Source organism: Anopheles cruzii, chromosome 3, assembly GCF_943734635.1.
Source record: "Anopheles cruzii chromosome 3, idAnoCruzAS_RS32_06, whole genome shotgun sequence".
Classification (NCBI taxonomy): Eukaryota; Metazoa; Arthropoda; class Insecta; order Diptera; family Culicidae; genus Anopheles; species Anopheles cruzii.
In genome coordinates, this window is record NC_069145.1 from 51,981,363 (window position 1) to 52,002,756 (window position 21,394).

At 42.0% G+C, this 21,394-nt stretch overlaps 5 protein-coding genes across 6 annotated transcripts; 2 read left to right on the top strand and 3 right to left on the bottom strand.

Moving 5' to 3' along the window:
• Positions 1-5,142: 5,142 nt before the first annotated feature.
• Positions 5,143-7,448, top strand: LOC128270765 (facilitated trehalose transporter Tret1-2 homolog). Its single transcript, XM_053008182.1, has 3 exons — positions 5,143-5,541; positions 5,634-5,825; positions 5,891-7,448. The coding sequence occupies exons 1-3, from the start codon at positions 5,166-5,168 to the stop codon at positions 6,997-6,999; spliced, it is 1,677 nt and encodes a 558-aa protein (XP_052864142.1). The 5' UTR covers positions 5,143-5,165; the 3' UTR covers positions 7,000-7,448.
• Positions 7,449-8,261: 813 nt separating this feature from the next.
• Positions 8,262-12,580, top strand: LOC128272948 (facilitated trehalose transporter Tret1-like). Its single transcript, XM_053010837.1, has 5 exons — positions 8,262-8,324; positions 10,700-10,955; positions 11,021-11,212; positions 11,302-11,450; positions 11,531-12,580. The coding sequence occupies exons 2-5, from the start codon at positions 10,706-10,708 to the stop codon at positions 12,482-12,484; spliced, it is 1,545 nt and encodes a 514-aa protein (XP_052866797.1). The 5' UTR covers positions 8,262-8,324; positions 10,700-10,705; the 3' UTR covers positions 12,485-12,580.
• A 44-nt stretch (positions 12,581-12,624) lies between these two features.
• LOC128272949 (S-phase kinase-associated protein 1-like) lies at positions 12,625-13,771 on the bottom strand. Of its 2 annotated transcripts, none has more exons than XM_053010838.1 (2): positions 13,694-13,771; positions 12,625-13,584 (listed from the first exon to the last, which is right to left on the bottom strand). In XM_053010838.1, the coding sequence occupies exon 2, from the start codon at positions 13,509-13,511 to the stop codon at positions 13,023-13,025; it is 489 nt and encodes a 162-aa protein (XP_052866798.1). In that variant the 5' UTR covers positions 13,512-13,584; positions 13,694-13,771; the 3' UTR covers positions 12,625-13,022. The 2 variants fall into 2 exon arrangements, with proteins under 2 accessions (XP_052866798.1, XP_052866799.1); XM_053010839.1 differs by having other exon boundaries at positions 13,660-13,760.
• Positions 13,772-15,176: 1,405 nt separating this feature from the next.
• Positions 15,177-17,172, bottom strand: LOC128275445 (S-phase kinase-associated protein 1-like). The gene is made up of 2 exons (XM_053013942.1): positions 17,088-17,172; positions 15,177-16,161 (listed from the first exon to the last, which is right to left on the bottom strand). Exon 2 carries the CDS (start codon positions 16,112-16,114, stop codon positions 15,626-15,628), a length of 489 nt encoding a protein of 162 aa, XP_052869902.1. The 5' UTR covers positions 16,115-16,161; positions 17,088-17,172; the 3' UTR covers positions 15,177-15,625.
• Positions 17,173-18,846: 1,674 nt separating this feature from the next.
• Positions 18,847-20,892, bottom strand: LOC128272609 (dynactin subunit 4). The gene is made up of 3 exons (XM_053010445.1): positions 20,764-20,892; positions 19,433-20,685; positions 18,847-19,365 (listed from the first exon to the last, which is right to left on the bottom strand). The coding sequence occupies exons 1-3, from the start codon at positions 20,890-20,892 to the stop codon at positions 19,137-19,139; spliced, it is 1,611 nt and encodes a 536-aa protein (XP_052866405.1). The 3' UTR covers positions 18,847-19,136.
• Between the last annotated feature and the right edge of the window lie 502 nt (positions 20,893-21,394).

The window sequence follows — 21,394 nt, forward strand, 5'->3', positions numbered from 1 at the left end:
TTGTTGTTGTTGGTATTATTACAGACTTTGAGCGTAAAGCTTCGTTCATCGACCCTGCCCACCCCAGATTGAGCCAACCCTGGACCAGTCGCGAATTATAAAAATTCAGTTACAGAGTAAAAAGTTTGCATGGTTTTAAATAATGATTTCGAACCACGACAAATCATCACCGAGAATGAACTATTACTTTAATCAATTAAAAATCAATCCACAACACAATTATTAAGAAGAAAAAACTATTATTAAACATCGATCATTACTAGGTGTGTGCGTTGAGAAACGGACTTTTAAAAAGATGGCTGTACCTGCCGATTGAGACTTCCCAGTTTAGCGCTTCATTCATCATTACCTTGTTTTGACATCAGGCAAATGATTTCAGGTCGAAAAATAAATTATTTCGGTGTGCAACCCAACATTGAAAGGGTTAAACTATGTCAACTTTTGTGCCTGAAAATGACGTTTTGCGGGGATTATTATTTTTCTGCTCCTCTTGAAGAAAGCTGCTTCGGAATCGCACCAAATGCTTGTCGGGACTTGTGTTTGGAAGATCGCAGTGCTTTAAGTGGTTTAAAAAACTTCAAAATGGCGATTTTGGCTTATTAAAAAAAAGCGTCGAAGGACTCCAAAAAACGGACTTTCTGATGGGACAGAAAGGTGTGGTGTTTCACAAGCTCCTAAAACCTAATGGAAACGTTAATTCCGATTGCTACTGACAACAAATGATCAATTTGAACCATGCATTGATCGAAAAACGGCCAAAATGCAATTCTAGTGGGTTGCAATGGGGGCGCCTGGTGGCCCGTGGAATCAAGCACCATGCTCCCCAAAAAACAAAACTGTTTCAGGATACTATCAAAGCACTTGGATGGGAGCTGCTATCCCTCCCCACGTTATTAACCAGACTTGGTTCTTTCCGAATATCATTCATTTTCATCAATGCGACACGTATTGGCTGAGCAACCCTTCGTTTTTCTACGAGGAAGTCGAAAAGGGATGACTAATTAGTTTACTTAAAAAGTCGAAGAATTATTTTGTCTGGGAATCCATGGTTAAGCAGAGAGATAGGAGAAATGTATAGCTAGCGATTGCACATACTTCGAATAAAACAGAAATTTGCATAAAAATTTTATAAACATTGTTTTGTGTGTTAAAAAAGTCCGTTTCTCAACGCACACACCTAGTATTATCATCATATTATTCAACTGTTCAGTAGCCAAACTTCTTTTTGCTTTTTACCATTATTAAATTAACTTGCTGACCCGCTGAACTTTGTTCCGCCTCAGAGGAAATAAATAAGCAGATTTTGGATTTTAACAAAAGAAGTGTGAAGTCATGATGAAGTTCTCGAAGGCACAGTAAGTTCGCCAGACTGATTGCAAATTGAAGTTTTTTAACGGCATACGGCATATTGATTGGGATCATCCGGATCCTCGGAATGAGAACTTCCTCAGCTTCGAATTTTCTTCTAAGTTTATTGATTTTCTTACCACAAAACGCGTACCATTGGTTTGTGTATTTCGGACCATAACTACAACGGAGCCAACCTTTAGGCGTAAATTGTGCGGTGCTAAGCCAGACACGTCCAAGGAGTTTAAAAATTCAATTGGATAGTTGGTGGCTTCATCTTCATTTGTTACACAGTCGAAGGATTTGAATGAATGGATTTTTTTAATGATCTTATTCTGAATTATGTAGACTATAAAACACTATACAAATATCTTATCCGCCTCTTGTTAGAATTTTTTGTAACTATATTCTTGTTGCCATCGGCCATCATTTCTCCAAAAAATCAAACTCTATACAACATGTAGTAGATAAATATACCGCTAGCCTTTCAAATATACTAATAGTAGACTATATACTTCAGTTAGTATAACTATTCAAAAAATTAACTTTAAGAAAGGGCAAGTTAGGGCATGGATGATAAGAATTCCATGACGTAAATGTATGTAAAAGTTTCTAAGAACAATTCATTTTCTAAGTTGATCGTCAAGTGGCTAGTGTGAAACTCTAAAAAACACTTCATGATCATATAACTGATTATATACTGTGACTAACTATATCATACAGACGAGGTGGTGTCGTTAAAATTGCGGTCCATGGATATGGATGGGTGTATGTTGAGCACATTTTTCGATTTTCGATAGTGTTTGGAGTTTTAAACGTTTGATGTATTTTAGGCTACATAGGGATGCCGAGTAGAAGAATATGGAAACGACGTATTTTTTTTATTCATAATAAGTTGTTGAATGTTTCTCAGCTAGACCAGTGTTACCTTCTCAAGTATTTTGACAAGTTTGATAACGTTTGATTATTTGATCCTGGTCAAATGCGAAGCAACACTACAGCAGATAGTTTTGTCTAGATTAACGGAATAAACTACAAAACTTTTGAACACAAGAAGCGAACGCCCCAAGAATTGTATCCTTACAACCTGAAATATTTATTTTATCAATAAATAATTTTTTTAATGCTGAATAGGGACTTAGAACATTAGGAAGACAATGCAATGATACAGAGCCTGGAAGAGGTTTTGACGACGGTTGCGACCAGCACTGGAAAATCAAGCTTTTAGATTTAATTAATTCTAAGTTGTAAGTCCGGTGATAGAGCAGTCGGTACCGCTAGAGTAGTCTGGGTTCGAATCCTGGACCGGTTGGCACACAGCCGGCCATGTTTTCGATTCCCGATACCGGCGAGACAGGGGGGGTTGGCGCGTGACCAACAACCCCGCCAGATGAAAAATGAACTGTTAAAGAGAGCATCAGAGAGCATCAAATTTGTCGCAAGTGAAAAATAATAAAACATATTCGATCAGTACTGTCTCTGAAATTCATCAAACAATTAGTCACATGGTATTAAGTCAGGCGAATACGGTGGTTTCGGTTCAAAGATATGGGTTGAATTTGTGACGAAATGCTCAAGAAAATGTGAGATGGGCATATCTGATCTTTTCTACGCAAACAACGCAAACACCCAACGTACTTTTTGTTGACAGTTTAGCCGGTTGGACGAAGTTTATAATGCAATGAAAAGTATTTCCCGTTTTTTTTTTTGCCACACTGCCCACCATCAAACGTGCGGAAAAGCAATACAGCGTCATAGTAAGTGATAAGCACATTTATAGGCGTTGCCAATCAGATTTTCGTATCTGTTGAACAAACGCACTGCAGTCATTGATAAGACGATTGAACACCCTTTAGAATCCGCACATAACTAAAGCCAATGTTCGTTACCTTTTCGTGCTGTGCTTACATATACTAAGATTTTACACGAACGGACCATCCGATCGTCAACATCAAAGATAGTCGCAACGGAGCAAAATTAGCTTTTCCCGAGTAGTAGTCCAGTAGTCGATGCTCAGCCAGACATTTCAGCAGAAGTAAACGTGGTTAACGGTCAGCAAGAACTGCAGTGATATTCGCCGTTAGTTTTAATTTATCAAAACGGTGTAAATCGGTTCCGAGTTGAGCTTGAATAGAAAACAACATTGTACAGTACTTTTGCCTATTGAACTAGCGAAAAAAATTAAAATTCAAAGGTAAGCTGGTGACCTTGATTAAAACCTGTTCTGTTCTAGTCTGTTGTACTATTCCAAGTTAGAACTGTCTACTAGTGCGGTAAGTGGTGAAGAGTTTTTATCGAAGTACTTCTAATATCGCAGTACATCCGCAACTGTCTGCACTCTTGTTCCAAAATAGTGGACATTAGGAAAAATGCATTTCAAAATACCCAACGTACCGGCACAGAACATGTAACAGATGATGTGTTTAAACTTGGCACGGGTCCCAATAACATCGAGTGTGGCAAGAGCGTTTGGGATTTATTTAGACTTCCAATCGATGAGATTAAATGTATCGAATTCCATAAATCTGAATATGGTGCCTGTGAAACTTGTGAATTATATTTTTTGTTCGCGTATTGTCTTACAACATAATGTATGTTTGGTTTGAGAGACTATTTCTAAGAGTTTTTGAAAAACAAAGTACTTACTAAATATAAAGTTTTCGTAATAGCATGAAGATCAAAATGTAGTCATTAATCGTCATCCATTTGACCGGATATGAATAAGTTCAAATCGCGAACAGCAAATCGTGTATTGTGTGTTTTATATTATCCTTGTTTGATGAACGAGCGCAACATCGTTTACGTGTGTCACGATGATGAAATGAGATGATGAAATGTTAGTTTTTGCCTCATTATCTCTTAACTGAAGAAAATGGACGATAATTATAGTAAAGGTGTTCTTAATACTGCTCTACCCGTTCTAATAATAATAAATAAATAATACAGTAAAGCTGTTCGCTCAAGGTATTTCGTTTCCTTTTTCGTAGTGATAAACACAAACAAATTTGGAAGTCCATTTTATGTGTCGAAACAATGATCACATGTTCAAAACTGGCGATTTTAAATTATAGATTTCACTTTCGGTGGGATTATTGTAATCTGACCGATCAAACAATTGCTGTTAATGTGCACTACCATTTTAACATACTATCTATTTTTGTTATGTTTTTTATTGGTTTTCGTGGACAGTAGATTGCAACGTCCTTATAATAAGTTCGTATGAAGGTGATCGCCAACCATTGCTCATTGTACATAATGCTCAATTATTTATTATATGCTGCCTATCAAACATATGATGTTGTTATTTGAAATCCATAAAAACTAATGTGTTCGTATGGAATGCATTGGCTCGTCACATAACTTCGATTGCACCTCGTATGCTTGCACTTGATTATGGTTCATCAAAACCGGCCAGTAACAGTTTATTATCGCCATTCTCGCCAGCACTTCCCAGTTTGCAATCATTCCATCGATCTTAGTGACACCGGTTTCTTTGGCGAATAAGGCGATCGCTTCGATCTGTGCATGAGGGATCTCTTTCGATCTCTCTTTATGCATGCTTTGCAGAATCAATATTGCGAATCTGTTGCCAAGGCCGAATGTTGTGAAGACACCGAACAATCAACAGATATTATGTAACGGGCTTACTTCAACAATCTATCACATGCCTTATTGATTTCAATTTAAATCAAATGTCCGCAAAGGTGTGCTGTTAATAAAAATAAACGACGTTATCTTCGCCTTGAAGAAAACACCATTGTTGATCTTCGTTTACCTCATAGGTCTTGATTTTGCATCTTACGATTGCATTTGCGATAATGAGAAACGGTGAAATAACACAAAACACGGACAATGATCAAGAAAAATTATCGTCGCCGGAAGAGTTGGTGCGGTCGACGGTACCATCTGATCAGCACCACGTGCAACAACCTACCCTGCCGTTAATCAGCGAAAAGCAATGCAATTTAGTGAAGTCCAAATCGACAAACGAGGAGTACGAGAGGAGAGGAGAGGAGCTTGTAGCACCGAACGCTCACGCAAAAGGCATTCGAATGCAAACGGTTATGAGCATTTTGGCCAACTTAACCGTACTCTCGTCCGGAATGGGTCTCGGTTATTCCGGAATCACGCTACACACTCTCACTGCTGAGGAAAATCCAATGAGAATGAACCCTAGTCAAGCTTCCTGGTTCGGTAAGTGGGACACTACACTGTGAACCATTGTTTCGTGCCCGTTAACAAGAAATGAAGAACCAATCAATCTTTTTCTAATTTTCGTACACCAGCCTCCATCAGCTCCATTGCGTGCCCCCTTGGTGGAATCGTTTCGGGGTATCTGTTGGATCGAATCGGAAGGAAGAAAACCTTGATGCTCATCAATGTGATCTCCATCGTGTCGTGGACAATGATAGCCGTTTGCAGCAGGACCAATTTCGACCTGATGTACACACAAATCCTAATTGCACGTGTACTTATCGGTAAGCTACCATGATGGGCCCTATCCTTTCGAATTAATTTTCACTATTACTTCGTGTTCCTGCAGGAGTTGTGATCGGTTTAGTCAGCGCACCGGCTGCTATCTATTCGGCGGAAATTGCTACATCTAAACTACGCGGCCGACTTACCGTCCTTACCTCGCTGATGATTGCCGTAGGCATTTTGGTTATCTACTCGTTATCATACGTTATACCGCATGATTTCCGACTAGTTGCTGCTTTGGCTGCATTCATCTGCGTAATCTCGCTATTGCTACTGTTTGCTATGCCAGAGTCCCCGGCGTGGCTTATATCGAAAGATCGGAACGAGGAAGCCGAAAGATCGCTGAAGACAATCCGTGGCTACGGAGGGCATCGACAGCATGTGGCGGAGATCGATCAGGAGATCGAGCGTATGCGGGAAACCGTTTCGGCTCAGCGCAGGGCTGGAAAGGAAAGCTTTCTACAGCTATTAAGGCAACCCCAGGTGTACAAGCCTCTGGGTATAATAATCGGATTTTTTGGGTTTCAACAATTTTCCGGAATCTTTGTAATCATTGTCTATGCAGCTAATGTTTCAACCGAGGCCAGCGTTACGATAGATCCTTTCTTGTGTACCGTACTGATCGGTATTACGCGCGTTGTTGCCACACTACTAGTGGCGTATATTCTCGACACTCTCGGTCGTAAACCACCATCAATTTTCTCGGGCGTCGGCATGCTAGTTTGCATGTTTGGATTGGCTGGATGCGTCAATTTCTCCCTTACCGATGGCTTGAAATGGATACCAAACGTGTTGATACTTACGTATATTTTCACCAGTACGCTAGGTTTTCTGACGATGCCATTCTCAATGCTAGCCGAGTTGTTTCCTCAGACCGTACGAGGTCCAGCATCCGGGGTAACGGTATTTTTTACCTATCTGATGTCCTTCGTCACGATCAAGCTTTACCCGTGGATGGTAGAGGTGATGGGAAGCGTCAACGTGTTTATATTTTACGGAGTAGTCTCATTACTTGGTGTGATTTACGTTCACTATGTCGTACCTGAAACCAAAGGCAAGTCTTTGCAGGAGATCGAGGATTACTTTCAGGGACAGTCCCATAGTTCATCACATCTTAAATCTTCACAGAGCGAAGAAGAGGAGCTTAGCTGTCTTTCGTCTGTTAAGGCTTAAGCATAGAAGCATCGCAATGGCATTATATTCACCACTGACACAAACTGACACAAGCATAGGTCAATTGACGCCAATCTTTTGCGGGAATTCAAATAACTGCGCTGAGCAGAAGTTTGACAATCTTTTTTCCAGGCGCCATATAAAAGCGAGCATAACTGAAAGCCGCTGATTAACTTTAATTGAAACGCGTGGCTTGTTGTATGGAATTGCTCCACTTTACGCTAAAGCGGTTTGTATGCTGGGAACCACTAGAACCGTTTCAGTTGCCATTTTCATCAATATTAATTAAGTCAACTCTGTGATCTGCGGCGGTTCTCTGATCCGTAAGGGAACATATCTCACGCTATGAATAGTTTAGTAATATTAGAATTTTTCATCGGTGTGCCATATTCGCAAAGTATGAGCAATACTGTAGCGCAGAATACATTACGAAGCCTCAAAGGTCTGATAAAATTATGGTACAAGAAAAGTTAAGCTGAAGATAGAAATAAACACGTCTGTGGCAAATATAATAAAAGTTGATGGCACACAAACGTATCAAACAATGTTCACCAATCAGTACTTTTTTTTTTTAGATAATTGTGTTTGTTTTAGATTGTGGTAATTATGCAAATAGCGTTCACAAGGAGCTAATTATCGTGGTATAATTCATGCAATTATCGCGATAATGGATCAGGTGAGGTGGACCCTGCATAGATATGATACCGCCTTTTAATACAACTTGTACTCAACTGTGCCTATCCGCTTTTATTAAACGAGAGACATAACAAGGTACCGGTAATCGGCAGTTAATCAATTTAAAGTGCAATGATGGATGTTTAACGTGCATAGAAAAGTGCCGTTCTGTTTGAACTCGGGTGTTTTAGCAAGGCCAAGTTCAAGGCCAGAGCAAACGGGACACATGCTACACGAACCAATTATTCTGAACTTCGGTATAGTATGGCACGTGTGCGCACTATCTAGTTCACAGCTTCCTGAAGCATATCAACCCAGCTCGGGAGTTCTACTAACACCACCACCACCGAACAGCGACGGGGCCGTACAGACGGGACTGACGATTGACGAGACAACGGTCTGATAATGGTCTATGAACTCACTAACGGTGAAAAGAAAAAAAATAACGTGGTCATAACGTCATAGTAGCAGACGGGCATGACGAATCCGTAACGTAACCACTGAACAGACACTGGCCGCTACTAACACACGCGAGCGCTCGCTTCGGGCGCAAGCAGCACCTCTGCGTATTTAGTCTACCAGGATGATAGCCGCAGACCTTAGTATTCGCGAAACGCTAGCAGCAAGCGCTGCGCAGGACACCCATTTTCGTAAGTTTTTGCCCTGAATTTCGAATGTAAGAATCCACGCAACCGGCGCTGCGTGGTGTACTTGCGTACTTAGTGCCTGCGCTGCCTGCTTGTGGAATCAGTGCCGGGTTATCGTGCACGTTTGATGAGGCGAACAGGGGTTTTGTGTGTACTTGCGGAAAATGCTATGCAACGAAATATACTATTGTCGTTTTGACCATCTAGTTATTAATAGAAGTTCGTATCACTGTGTCACAGAAGGTTGTATATCGTCGGTCAAGGCAAACGTTTTTTTTTATAAATAAGCAATGTGACAACTCGGACGTCGTTTTCGGCTTTCAAAGAAGTGAAGTTGGTGTGTTTGACATTGAAAGTAAAACAGCAAACGGCTTAAGTGTGAAATCGTATCATAAATCACATCCAATCATTAATGATAATGATCATTATTGATCTTTGTTGTATATTTGATATTTTCATAGATAGATCTGCAAAATTGGTGAAAGATTCAACACTATTATGCAAAATAAAAAACAAGGAAAAACGTACAGCTCCCGCTTATCGTAGCTTTGGAATTATTTCAAATGTGACGTACTGATCATACAAAATTCAGTGCGTCAGTAACGTTCTACATTCTGGACGAAGAATCATTATCAAGCTTTTCTAATCATCACAACGTAATGCACAGTATGACGTCTGTTCTCGGAGATTAACTCTCAGATTGGTGTCAATTTTTGCCACACCGTGGACTTTGTGGGCGCAGGTCACTGATGATGGACTGGAGTACGATCTTGTGCGGTGTTCAAGAAACCATATGATTTTTTTAATATTTGATATGCTTCAACGATCCATTAATTGCTGCAATGGCTTTAGTGCTGTGATTAGCTTTATTGGAATGGCCTCGCTTGTGGACTCTGTTCCGGTTAACCACCCAGGAAACCAGCCTTACGCCTGGTAAGGTCATCAACATAGACATTCTTGTCTAACTAAAGTTTGAAGTTGCAAGGAGCGGTAATAATGTGTTCGCTTCGGTTCGAGCCTGATGGTCACCGAAACGATCAATCAGGACAAAAACAATGCGATAGTAACAACAACAATGTACCTCAATAATCGATTAATGCTTTTGAACCATCCTCTATTAAGCAGTGAAGGTTCATAGTCTTTGTTTTCATCTTTAAAAAGCGTCCACGAATTTTAGGTAACAATATTTCGCCTTAGTTTTCGACTCAATCTTTCATACTTTTTCACTTTGATTTTGTGCGAAAACCAAACTCTTTTCCAAGCTCGCCTGTGTTCTTCGTTAACCGTTAATGCAAAAAGAACGATTGATACATTTCGAAATCCGTTACGTATTCAGCTACAGCCCGATTGCTCTGCTATGAATGGTTGAATATAGCCCAATTCGGTGCGTTTCTGCTTTATTCTTGATTTGCGTCGCTGTTCCTTCGCGCCTTTCCGTAGCCCCAAACTTCGAATGAAGCTCACAAAGAGGGAAAGGTACGACCGTACAACCACAACAAAACATCGGCATCGATAAACATTTATGCTTCCATGTGTAAAACTGCGCGTAGCGGCCAATTTCTGTAGTAGTGACGGTCAACCACTTTCCAACCATTTCACGCCTTCCATCTCTCAGTGAATTCGGACAGCTGATCATGGCAGACGTGTGCCAAATCACTTCATCGTGTCATTACTCCCGGTGTTATGGGTAAAATATCTAAACATTTGAGAAACGTGACGAGACACTTTAGCACTGTCTGCAAAAATAGAGACACCTTTTCGCTGCAAAGCCGTTCAGAACAGAAGCAACCTGCGTTAGAATTCTCACCAGGGCTAATGCTTGAGATTGTTTGAAGGACAACATTGTGGTTAGGAGGTAAGTTTGGGTTCGAGCGCGTTCGGCTGGACACCACCGAGGGTTGAACTCTGCAGTCTTTCCCGATTGCCTGCCCACAAAAAACCTTGACGAACGTTCGCGCGGGTCATTCGTTTCTGCCACTGTGCCATATAGCGAAAATAACAACATGATGCGCGATACACAGCCGCAGCATACCGGTTCGAACTGGACTGGACCATGTGCTAAAGACGGACATCGCCCGGAGCTCAACGGCTATCGCGAATAATGTGTAGTAAAGCAACTTGTAGTATAAAATCGCGTGCGAAGCTCTGACGCCAACACTAACATGAATTGAAATAGTTACTGAACGAATCAATGTGTTAAAACTAAGGTTCTATAGAAAGCTTATGATAAAATGTGAAGATTAGTTTTAGTTTTATGAAAATATAATAAAGATGTAGTAACGCGGCTAACTGCAAACCTGATTTGGAGAACAGTCTGCTCACATACGTGGAAATGATTTATTTTATTTATATTTTTTTTGTATTTCGCCTCACCCAAGCCCAAGATGAGCGGAAAGCATCCTTCGGAGATGGAAGCCGCATTGACGGAGAAATCCCCTTCGAAAAGTCCCAACACCACAGTGCTGACAGAACTAACGCGTCACGCTGCTATGAAGCAGATTGTAATGGCCGTGGTGGCCAACATAACCATAATTTCATCAGGGATGGGCATTGGATTCCCCTCCATTGCTATGATTGAGCTGACCAACTCTACGTCGTCGGTTGTGCTCTCAGAATCGAATGCCACTTGGTTTGGTAAGCTAGCGGCGACGAAAAGCTATGTCGAAGGCGCGCGTTCAACTAATACGCAATTATTGCAGCATCCATCACATCAATCATGTGTCCGTTCGGGGGTCTTCTTTCCGGCTATCTGCTGGACAAGGTTGGTCGTAAGAAAACGTTGTACTTTATCAACAGCATATCGATCGTGTCGTGGGCCATTATGTCATTTGCCAGCCGAACGGACAGCACTGCCCTGTTTATCCAGCTTATCGTGGCCCGTATTATTATAGGTACTTGTTTTGCGCTGAAAAAAGTACCTCGAACCCTGTAAGCCAAATTTACGATAATACGTTTTTTGTTCTCTCGTCTTACGCGATAGGTATCGCGATAGGCTTATCTAGCACTCCTGCCTCGGTGTACGCCGCGGAGGTAGCACATCCCAACCTGCGAGGTCGCTTGACACTTCTAACTGCTTTCTGTACCGCAATCGGAATGCTTAGTATCTATACGCTCGGCTACTTGTTCAAGGTACCCGAAAAGCTTATCGACGAACTGTTGAAGATCGAACTGTTGACATGGTTTACTTTTCTCTGTTGAACTGCTTACAGAGCGACTGGCGATTCGTGTGCGCTATATGTGGTATCTTCACGGTCGTTTCACTACTTACCGTTCTGCCCCTGCCTGAATCACCGAGTTGGTTGGTGAGCAAAAAGCGGATGATCAAAGCAGAGCGGTGCCTGAAAGTAGTGCGTGCCATCAAGGAGGATAACCATCCGGAGATTCGTGCAGAGCTGGATGCACTCGAAGACAACATTGCGCGCTTCCGGTCATCGCAAACTAAAAAGTCGAAGATAGATCAGTTGAAGAAGCCAGAAGTTTACAAACCGCTCGCCATCATGTGCACGTTCTTCTTCTTCCAACAATTCACCGGTATCTTCGTTATCATTGTTTACGCTGCTAGCTTTTCCATCGAGGCGGGTGTGGCCATCGACCCCTTCCTGAGCGCCGTATTCGTTGGTTTGACCCGCGTCGTTACCACCGTACTGATGTCTTTCATATCAGATAAGTTTGGACGACGGCCGCCAGCACTGTTTTCGGGCTTCGGAATGGCATGCTGCATGTTCGGCTTGGCGCTGTGTGCCATATACCCCGTAAAGGGTACAACACTCGGTTGGGTTCCGACCGTTCTGTTGGTAGCATTTATTTTCACTGCCACCCTAGGCTTCCTGACATTGCCATTTTCAATGAACGCCGAAGTTTATCCCACTAAAATCCGCGGTTTTGCGTCGGGTCTGACGATCTTCTTTGGCTACACTATGTCGTTTATCATTATCAAAGTGTATCCTTCGTTGGTTGAAACGATAGGCAATGCGAACGTGTTCATCATGTTCGGCTGTCTTTCGGTGCTCGGCATTGCGTTCGTTTACTTTTTCTTGCCGGAAACGAAAGGGCGCACCCTTGAAGAGATCGAAAACCGCTTCCGCGGCACGGGGGTTCCTGGCAAGGAGGTTGAAATGACAACGATTCTGAAGCCAACTAAAATGCAAAATGTATCGGGGTAGCCACTTGTAAACCGATACCAGCGACCAAAACTTACGCGAACGAACAACTCATTCAGACGAAGAACTGTGATAAGGCGCCTGTACATTATTGATAATATGCGATGTGTTTCGTTATTGTGGAATAAAATGATGATCTGAAATCGTGTTGCTGATCTTATTTATTCCTTTGTCTTGAACGATTATCTCCAAATGTCGCGAAGATTACGGGTTTACGAAAAGTATGATGGGAAAGCTAATCTCGAGAACTCATCGCATTCGATAATTTATACTTGTTTTGTTACTTTTATCGCTCCGTTCAAACGGTATAGCCTCAAGCATTATCGATCGTTCCGATATCGCACTGTTGCAATAAATTTCTCCCTATCAAGCGACAAAAAAATTAGATTCCTGCTTCGAACATCTTGAAACATAAGTCCGTTCTGTCCTACTTCAACTTTACGAATAGATTTAGGAAGATAATTGAATTATGTACTAAAAGGCTCAATTCAAATGTGATGATCCACAAAACTCAACTTAGTCAAAACTTGTCATCGTTCATTTATTTCTCCTCACACCATTCGTTTTCCTTGCGCACTTGCTCTTCCTCTACGGGATTAAAGTCATTCTTAATATTGAACGTTTTGCGGATTTCGTCCGGTGTTTTGCCTTTAATCATGTTCGCTACGGTTTTGCAGGTTACGTCAAGCAACCCCTTAATATCGAGATAGTTTGCCGCCAGAATGAGCTCGAACAGCGTGCCTTGATCGACTTTCAGGAAGTCGGCGTCCCACGAGCTAATGTCGTCCGTTCGCTTTTCCTTGCTGTCATCGTCCTCCACGGGCATCGGATCATCCTTGTGGTAGGTTGCCCATTGCAGTACCTTCCGCAAGATAGCAGAATTCACGTTCGGTAGTGGCACAGCTTCATCATCACCCTCGTCCATACCGAGATCCTCCAGCATTGTTTTAATGGTTCCGGAACATTTTGCAATCTGTACATCGGTTTCAAAGATTTCTCCGTCCGACGACTGTAGCTTAATTGAAGGCATTCTCTGTTTGTATTTGTCAATGTGTGCGTGAATGGCCAGGTAGCACTCTAAAAATACGCGAAATGGCGAAAAACTAGGAAGCGAACAATGATTGTTGCAATTAGTTTTAGGATGTTTTTCAATGTTTTATATTAACTGGAACAGTAACTTCGCACTATCCAACGTTAAATATGTCTTGAAACCTTATAAAGCCGCACTCCAATTTTTGTCTAGCCGGAAGAACCAACACAAAGAGACACCAAGTGCAAACTGTAATTTTTTCCCGATCGCTCGATTCAGAATGACAGTAGGCAGGGTTGTTTTCTACACTATTTTGTCTTACACTGACAGTATAACAGATTTGGCTCTGTAATTTGGTGCTTGTTAAATTATTTTACTTCCGGAATTTAAATTTTCATAGATTTGCCTCACATCTCATGCAAGAAATCCAAATATGATTAACCTAATTAATATTTTTTTTTAAATCAATGCAGCATTCATTTCGTCGTAAAGGTCGATGCCGTTTTTCTCTTAGCCCGACCTGAACATCTTTTTGCAGCAAATATGTATATGTTAGTACAAGTTTCTCATTTGGTTAATTAGTTCAGGAATGCAGTTTTGTGAATAGCAGATGAATGAAACTTACCTCTATATTAAAAGTCTATATAACCACAACAAAAAATAAAAATGAAAAGAAATTGTCTTTGCAATGTACCCTTTTTCACTGATATTGCATGAAGTTTATTTCTGTTTGTGTTTTATTTTGAATGTAAAACCAACTAACGGATCCGTTGAATTGAAGGCGGCGGAAGATAAGCAGTGCAAGAGCTGGCCGAAATGGGGATGAAATGGGGAGATCAAGGAGTGCAAAATGTAGCTCTTCTCTCAAGTCCCTACCTAGCGCCTCCCCGTGGCCTGACTCGGAAATGCTCCGTCCAGAGGTGAGGCACCAGGTAGAGTGCGGCTCAAAACAGTGTCTGTCTGGCATCCAGCGGCTGATTCTAGAAATGCTCTTCCTCCGGAGCTACACCTAAGACGGCAGCCCCGTCACGAAGGATAGGCGCCTTGAGCTAATAACTCACTGCTTGCCGAAAACATCATTATTACGGAAACCGCAAAAGAATGATTTTAAACGGATTTACTGGCAACGACCTTAAGCATGAAACAAGAATTGGCACAAGAATTGGATCATGGAATGTTTTGATCCTTTGGCAGGAGGGTGGGCTAGAGGAACTAGCCATGGAGGCCATGCTCATGAGGCTCGAGATCCTAGGACTGAACGAAATCCGTAGGCGCGACTTTGGAGAAGAGAAGTCAGACAGTACGAAACCTAACCGTAATCCAAAGCTACGCGCCTACCAACACTGCTGGTGCACAGGAGAAGGAGAATTACTATAGCCAGCTAAATGCCGTCGAGGATAAGGTTCCGAAGGGTGATATCAAGATACTGATGGGCGACTTCAACGCGAAGGTGGGCTCCGAAAACATAGGCTCATGGGACGCCATGGCCTGGACGCAGAAATGAGCCATAACGGAGAGCTGTTCGCAGAATTTTGTGGTAACAACGACCTGGTCATTGGGAGTTCGCTTTTCGTATTCCGCCTTCGTGTGGCGAAGTTCAGCTTCGTTTGTTTGCTATTTTTATCGTTGTTTTGTTACTTTTATCACTTTATTCAAACGGTAGCTTTAAGCGTTGTCGATCGTTCCGATATCGCACTGTTGCAAGAAATTTCTCCCTATCAAACGGTCAAAAAATTAGATTCCTGCTCCGAACATCTTGAAACATAAGTCCGTTCTGTCCTAGTTCTACTTTACGAATAGTTTAAGAAGAAGATAATTAGATCAATTAGTTGTTGTGTGATTAATGGTGTGAAATTCAAGGGCATCTTTTTCCTTCTTGATTGTAACTTCCAATAAGGATCGATTTTTAAGAAAACAATAGAGTGTATAACGATTATCTTGCCAGTACAACACGACAGGTCAAGATCCTTTCTTATTTCGGAAAAAAGGAGATGAAACGAGTTTGCAGGCTCCTACTGCTTCCTCTATAGTGCAAGAAAATTATGTATTAAAAAGCAAAATTCAAATGGGATGATCCACAAAACTCAACTTAGTCAAAACTTGTCATCGCTCCTTTATTTCTCCTCGCACCATTCATTTTCCTTACGCAGCTGTTCTTCCTCTGCGGAAGTCAAGTCATTCTCAATGTTGAATATTTTACGCGTTTCGTCCGGTGTTTTGCCTCTGAACATGTTCGCGACGGTTTTTGTGGTTACATAAAGCAACCCTTTAATATCGAGATAATTTGCCGCCTGAATGAGTTCGACCAGCGTGCTTTGATCGATTTTAAGGAAGTCGGCGTCCCACGAGCTAATGTCGTCCATTCGCTTTTCCTTGCTGTCATCGTCCTCCACCGGCATCGGATCATCCTTGTGGTAGGTTGCCCATTTCAATACCTTTTCCAAGATAGCGGAATGCACGTTCGGTAGTGGCACAGCTTCATCGCCACCCTCGTCCATACCGAGATCCTCCAGCATTGTTTTAATGGTTCCGGAACATTTTGCAATCTTTACATCGGTTTCAATGATTTCCCCGTCCGACGACTGTAGCTTAATTGAAGGCATCTTTTGTTTGTATTTGTGAATGTGTGTGTGAATGGCCAGGTAGCACTCTAAACAGGTAGCAAGCGAACAATGATTGTTGTAATTAGTTTTAGGTTGTTTTTCAATGTCGGTTAAGGTTAAGGTTAGGTTAAGCCCAGTCCACACGCTCCGATTGACTCATACTTTAGTCTGTGCAATCGCATTGCACCGACAAATCGCAACGTGTGGACAGCGAAATTTCACCGACTTTTGTCGTTGTTGGCCATCTCCGCAGTTTTAGAAAATTAAAGTAGGCGAGCATTAATATCGGTGCTACTTCCATACATGTGTGCGTCTGCTGATGTTTCCTAGACCACTGTGACCGATAAGTGAGCAAAACGTATCGGGTTTGCGACGCAAATTGGAATGAAATCGCAGCGTATGGACACTCCACAGTTTGCTACGATCCGATGACGTCTTTAATCTGCGCAGACTAAAGTAGGAGTCAAATCGGAGCTTGTGGACCGGGCTTTACATTAATTGGAACAGTAAAGTCCGGTCCACTGATACTTTGGTCTGCGCAGCCTAAAGTTGTTTTCGTATCGTAGTAATCCGTGGAGCGTCCACACGCTACGACTTCATAACGACTTGCGTCGCAAAACCCGATACATTGTGCTCACTTATCGGTCACAGTGGTCGAGGACATGGCTTTTAAAGCGAAGCAATGATTAAATTTCGATAAATTCCGTACAAAATCGCGCATCAACATGTCAACACATGTTGAAACACGCACACATGTATGGAAGTCGTACGACTTTAATGCTCGCCGGCTTTAATTTTCTAGGTTGCCGGCGACTGCCAACAGCGACTAAAGTCGTTAGAATTTGCCCGTCCACACGTTACGATTGGTCGCCGGCGATGCGTTTGCAGCAAATAAAGTATCAGTGAAGTCGTAACGTGTGGACCGGGTTTAACGGCGCAATATCCAACGTTAAATATTTCTTGAAATACTAACCTTTTGAAGCCGCACGCCGATTTTTGTCTAATCGAAAGAACAGTCACAAAGGAACGCCGAACGCGGTCTGATATTTCTTCACAACTGAGCGATCAGAATGACAGTAGGCAGGGTTGTTTTCTACACTATTTTGTCTTATACTGACAGTATGACAGGTTTGGCTCAATTAATTGGCTCAAATTAATATTTTTGTTTTTGAAAATCAATGCGGCATTCGTTTCGTCGTAAAGGCCGATGCCGTTTTTCTCTTAGCTCGACCTGAACATCTTTTTGCAGCAAATATGTATGTACTAGGGTGATCATTAAGTTTTGACGTTCGATACTAGAGGGTGCTGCTACGAGTCTAATTTTTTTTTGTCATATTGCTACACTCTTCAGATGAACGTATGTGAAGTTTCATTTCAATCGGACACTTAGTTTTTTTTTTACAAGCCATTTAGTATCGACATGTCACATTACTGTTTTTCAGCTATTATGACGTCATCATTTGATAAAAAACGTTTTCCGGGCACGATTTTTTTTTTGTTTGAAAACAGGTGGATGTTGCTGAGGGCCAAATCTGGTGAATTGGGTGGATACTCCAACAATTCGAACTTAAATTCATGGATTTTTGCCGTTTTCGAAATGCTCTTCTGACAGGGTGCGTTGCCCTGATGAAAGACGATGTTTTTCTTCTGCAAACTGAGTCTTTTTTCACGAATTTTCGCTTTCAGTTGCTCTAAAATGTTACAAAAATAATCAAAATTTATTGGTTCACCAGTCTGCAAGCAATCTGGTAGCAAAATTCCATTCGCATCCTGAAAATCTGATGCGAACACCTTTTTGGGCGATTTCTGGACACGAACTCGTTTCGAAGCTGAAGAACCTGGTTCACACCACTCTTTAGCCACTTGTTTTGATTCAGGATCATAGTGAGAGACCTAAGTCTCATCCATAGTGATGATTCAATGCACAAAATCAACTTTATCCTATCGAAAACGCTTTAAATGTTGTCAACAAAGATGCATTCGAATGCGTTTGTAGCAAATGCGGCACCCATGTTGCAAACAGCTTTCAGAAACCCAAAACTTCAGTCAAAATATTGGTTATACTGCTCAATAAGTTGGCTAGGTCTTGTACTTAATTTCTATCAGTGATTGGACGGTTTTGGAAATCGATATCCTGTATTGTTTTACGATTTCCGATGTTGTGTCTGTTTTTTGACGTTTTTGACATGGATCGTCTTAAAGGCTACTACGACCGCATTTAAACTCAGAAACCCCTCTTTTAACCACCTAATTAAAGGTAAAGAGTCCTTATACACTTTCAGTATTGGTTCATTATGTTCCTTTGCTTTTAAACCTTCTAAAAATAAAAATGAAATCACTGCACGATACTGGATTTTTTCCATTGAAAAAAAAACTGTGACATGTCGATACTAAATGGCTTGTAAAAAAAAAACTAAGTGTCCGATTGAAATGAAACTTCACATACGTTCATCTGAAGAATGTACCAGTATGACAAAAAAAAAATTAGACTCGTAGCAGCGCCCTCTGGTATCGAACGTCAAAACTTAATGATCACCCTAGTATGTAATACACGTTTCTCATTTGGTTAATTAGTTCAGGAATGCAATTTGGGGAATAGCAGATGAATGAAACTTACCTCTATATTAAAAGTCTATATAATCACAACAAAAAATAAAAATGAAAAGAAATTTTCTTTGTAATGTACCCTTTTTCACTGATATTGCATGGAGGTTATTTCTGTTTGTGTTTTATTTTGAATGTAAAACCAATTAACGGATCCGGTGAGTTGAAGGCGGCGGAAGATAAGCAGTGCAACAGCTGGCCGAAGCAACTTGGTGCTGCGAAGGGGTAACCAAACATCGGGTAGCTGAAGCCCAAAGCGAAAAATAAATAATAGGAAAAAAAACTATTCTACGGAGAGCGGTGTGTTCGAACTTGTACCCATTATTGGGGTTCCAGCAAGAATAATTTCTTCCCAATTTTAATTTTAACAAAGAACACTGATTGCAGATAACCGAATAAATAAAATATGAAATGCCGTCTATTGCGCTGCGGGCTGCAGTTTTCCCAGCGAGATGTAGATGCGCGTGGATAGCGCATGGCGTTTTTGCTCCTTGGAAGGTGCGGTTACATTCTTATCGACTACCGTACTAACGTAGGTATAGTGCAGAGTGAAACCTACGACCATCTCATCTCCGACCTGCGCATCCGGGTTTGGTTGCACTCCGAGTCGTACACCAACGTGGTTCGCTTTTCGCCAAACAATGAATCTGTAGAAAGGGAAAACTTTGTTGGTATGCGAACACTACTTTCTCCCGATTAACAGGCTACCGGTACCTTGGTTCATGTTCATTGGTGTGCAATTGGATGACTTCGTCGAATTCGGCTGAATCATCCCGCTGACTGATCTTGAAGCTGCTATCGGGAAGCTTCAGTGTACCGTTGGTAGTACGATCCACCATCCTTGGCTTCTCGAGCAGTGTCGCCTGCTTGGCAAATGTTGGACTTATGCTGGAAAGGGTAGCAGGACCGCTAGTGCTGGTGGCGCTGGTGCTACCAGACGTAGTCACTGCGGCAGTTGCTCGTAGCTGTTGCTCTTCGATCATTTGTCGTTCTTCTTCTGGTGTCAGAAGCTCCAGCAGTGACATTGTCATCTCATTTAGGGTAGGGTTCGTGATGCGTATCACCAATGCGGCTTCTTCCTGCCCCACACACAGCGTCTCACATTGCACGAACCGCACATCGGGCACATGGTACGCCGCGAAGAGGGCAATCCGATACTTGATCGACGAAGGGTTATATTCCGATTTGATTACATTGTGATCGCACTGCCGACACCGTAGCGACCGCTTGATCGAGAGCACCTTATGTTGCGGATACAACTGTGCTACCGTGTGCGGTTGCTTGGATGGCTGGGCCAAGCGTTGCTGGAGCGTTGCAATCGTTTTAAGATTAATCTCAGCGGTCAACAAGTAATCGGGAAGTTCGTCTGGTTCATCCCTTGCAACCGACTCCTTGATCGGCGTGATCGTCGCCTTGATGGATGCCTTTCCATCCGGTAATCCCATTTGGCGACGGAACATCGAAACAGTCAGCCCCGTACGATCGGTCAAACTAGGAAATTTGGTCTGCTTCGGTGTCTTGCGACGCCACAACTCCTGCCGCTCTTGTTTCTCGTGCAGCACGACCGACTGGTAATGCTCGAGCAGCAGCGCAAATCGTGTGGCGTTTGGGTATTCCGGTTCCGGCCACTGCCCGGTGGCGACACTTTGATCCGGTATGCCAACGTCACGCGAGTTCCAACGGCATGTGAGGCACGCGAGATAGTACATTTTCTTTGAAGCCTGTTTACCGGTGGACACAGCAGTGCTAGCAGCTGCGGCACTCGCTTCTGATGGTGCTCCATCCTTCGTAGCTTCTACCGAAGGGGACATTTCCTTGCCAATCGGCACCGTCGACGTCGACGAGCGCACCGAAAGAGTGTGCTGACAACTCGGACATGTGTTGCATGTGTTGCAGCGATTTTTGCGAATCTTTGCCTCTGCCGAAGGAATATTCTCCAGGCAATTGGAGCAAAAATGCGAATCAACCTAAAAACAATCGCGTGAATATGACATCACCATCCGGAGCAGTAAGTTTGCCAGTATGGCTAGTATGGCTAGACTTGCCTCGTGGCATACACAAAAACCGCAGCGAAGTTTCAGGCAATGCCGACAGAAGTATAATTTCGTCAAAGGATTCAGCAGTCCACAAACGCAACCATATTCTACTTTATTAAGCAAATTGAAAAACGCCATCGCTAGGAGCACAGAACACCGTCGATTAGATGCTTTTTTTGTTTGCTAGGTAGCCCAGAATTCATGAAAATGCAGTTTGACAGATCTCGATAGCTTTCTCTTTCTCTCGTGCTCTCTCTCTGTCGTTCATTCGTGAAACGAAATTTAATTTCAAAAGACTTTTGATCTCAAAATTTGAAATTAAACACCTTTAAATGATGAAAGAATTAAATGTAATGACATATAATAAGATTTGAACTCAGTAGTGGTTGTGAGATATGATGCTTGAATCTGAATATCTTTAATCCAATTAACTGTACATATCAGACAAAGAAAGCGTTCATGAAAATCTGCCAGTAAATAATTTTGATAAGCCAATCGTACGTAAAATACAATACTAAAATATTAGAACAGCTTAGAAATGAAAACTCTGTTAAGATAACATGAATTTCTGCCTTTTCACTTTCAACGCCCTTCTTTATTAATTCGGTTCCAATATGCCTTTGGGCACCCCGGGTTGTAC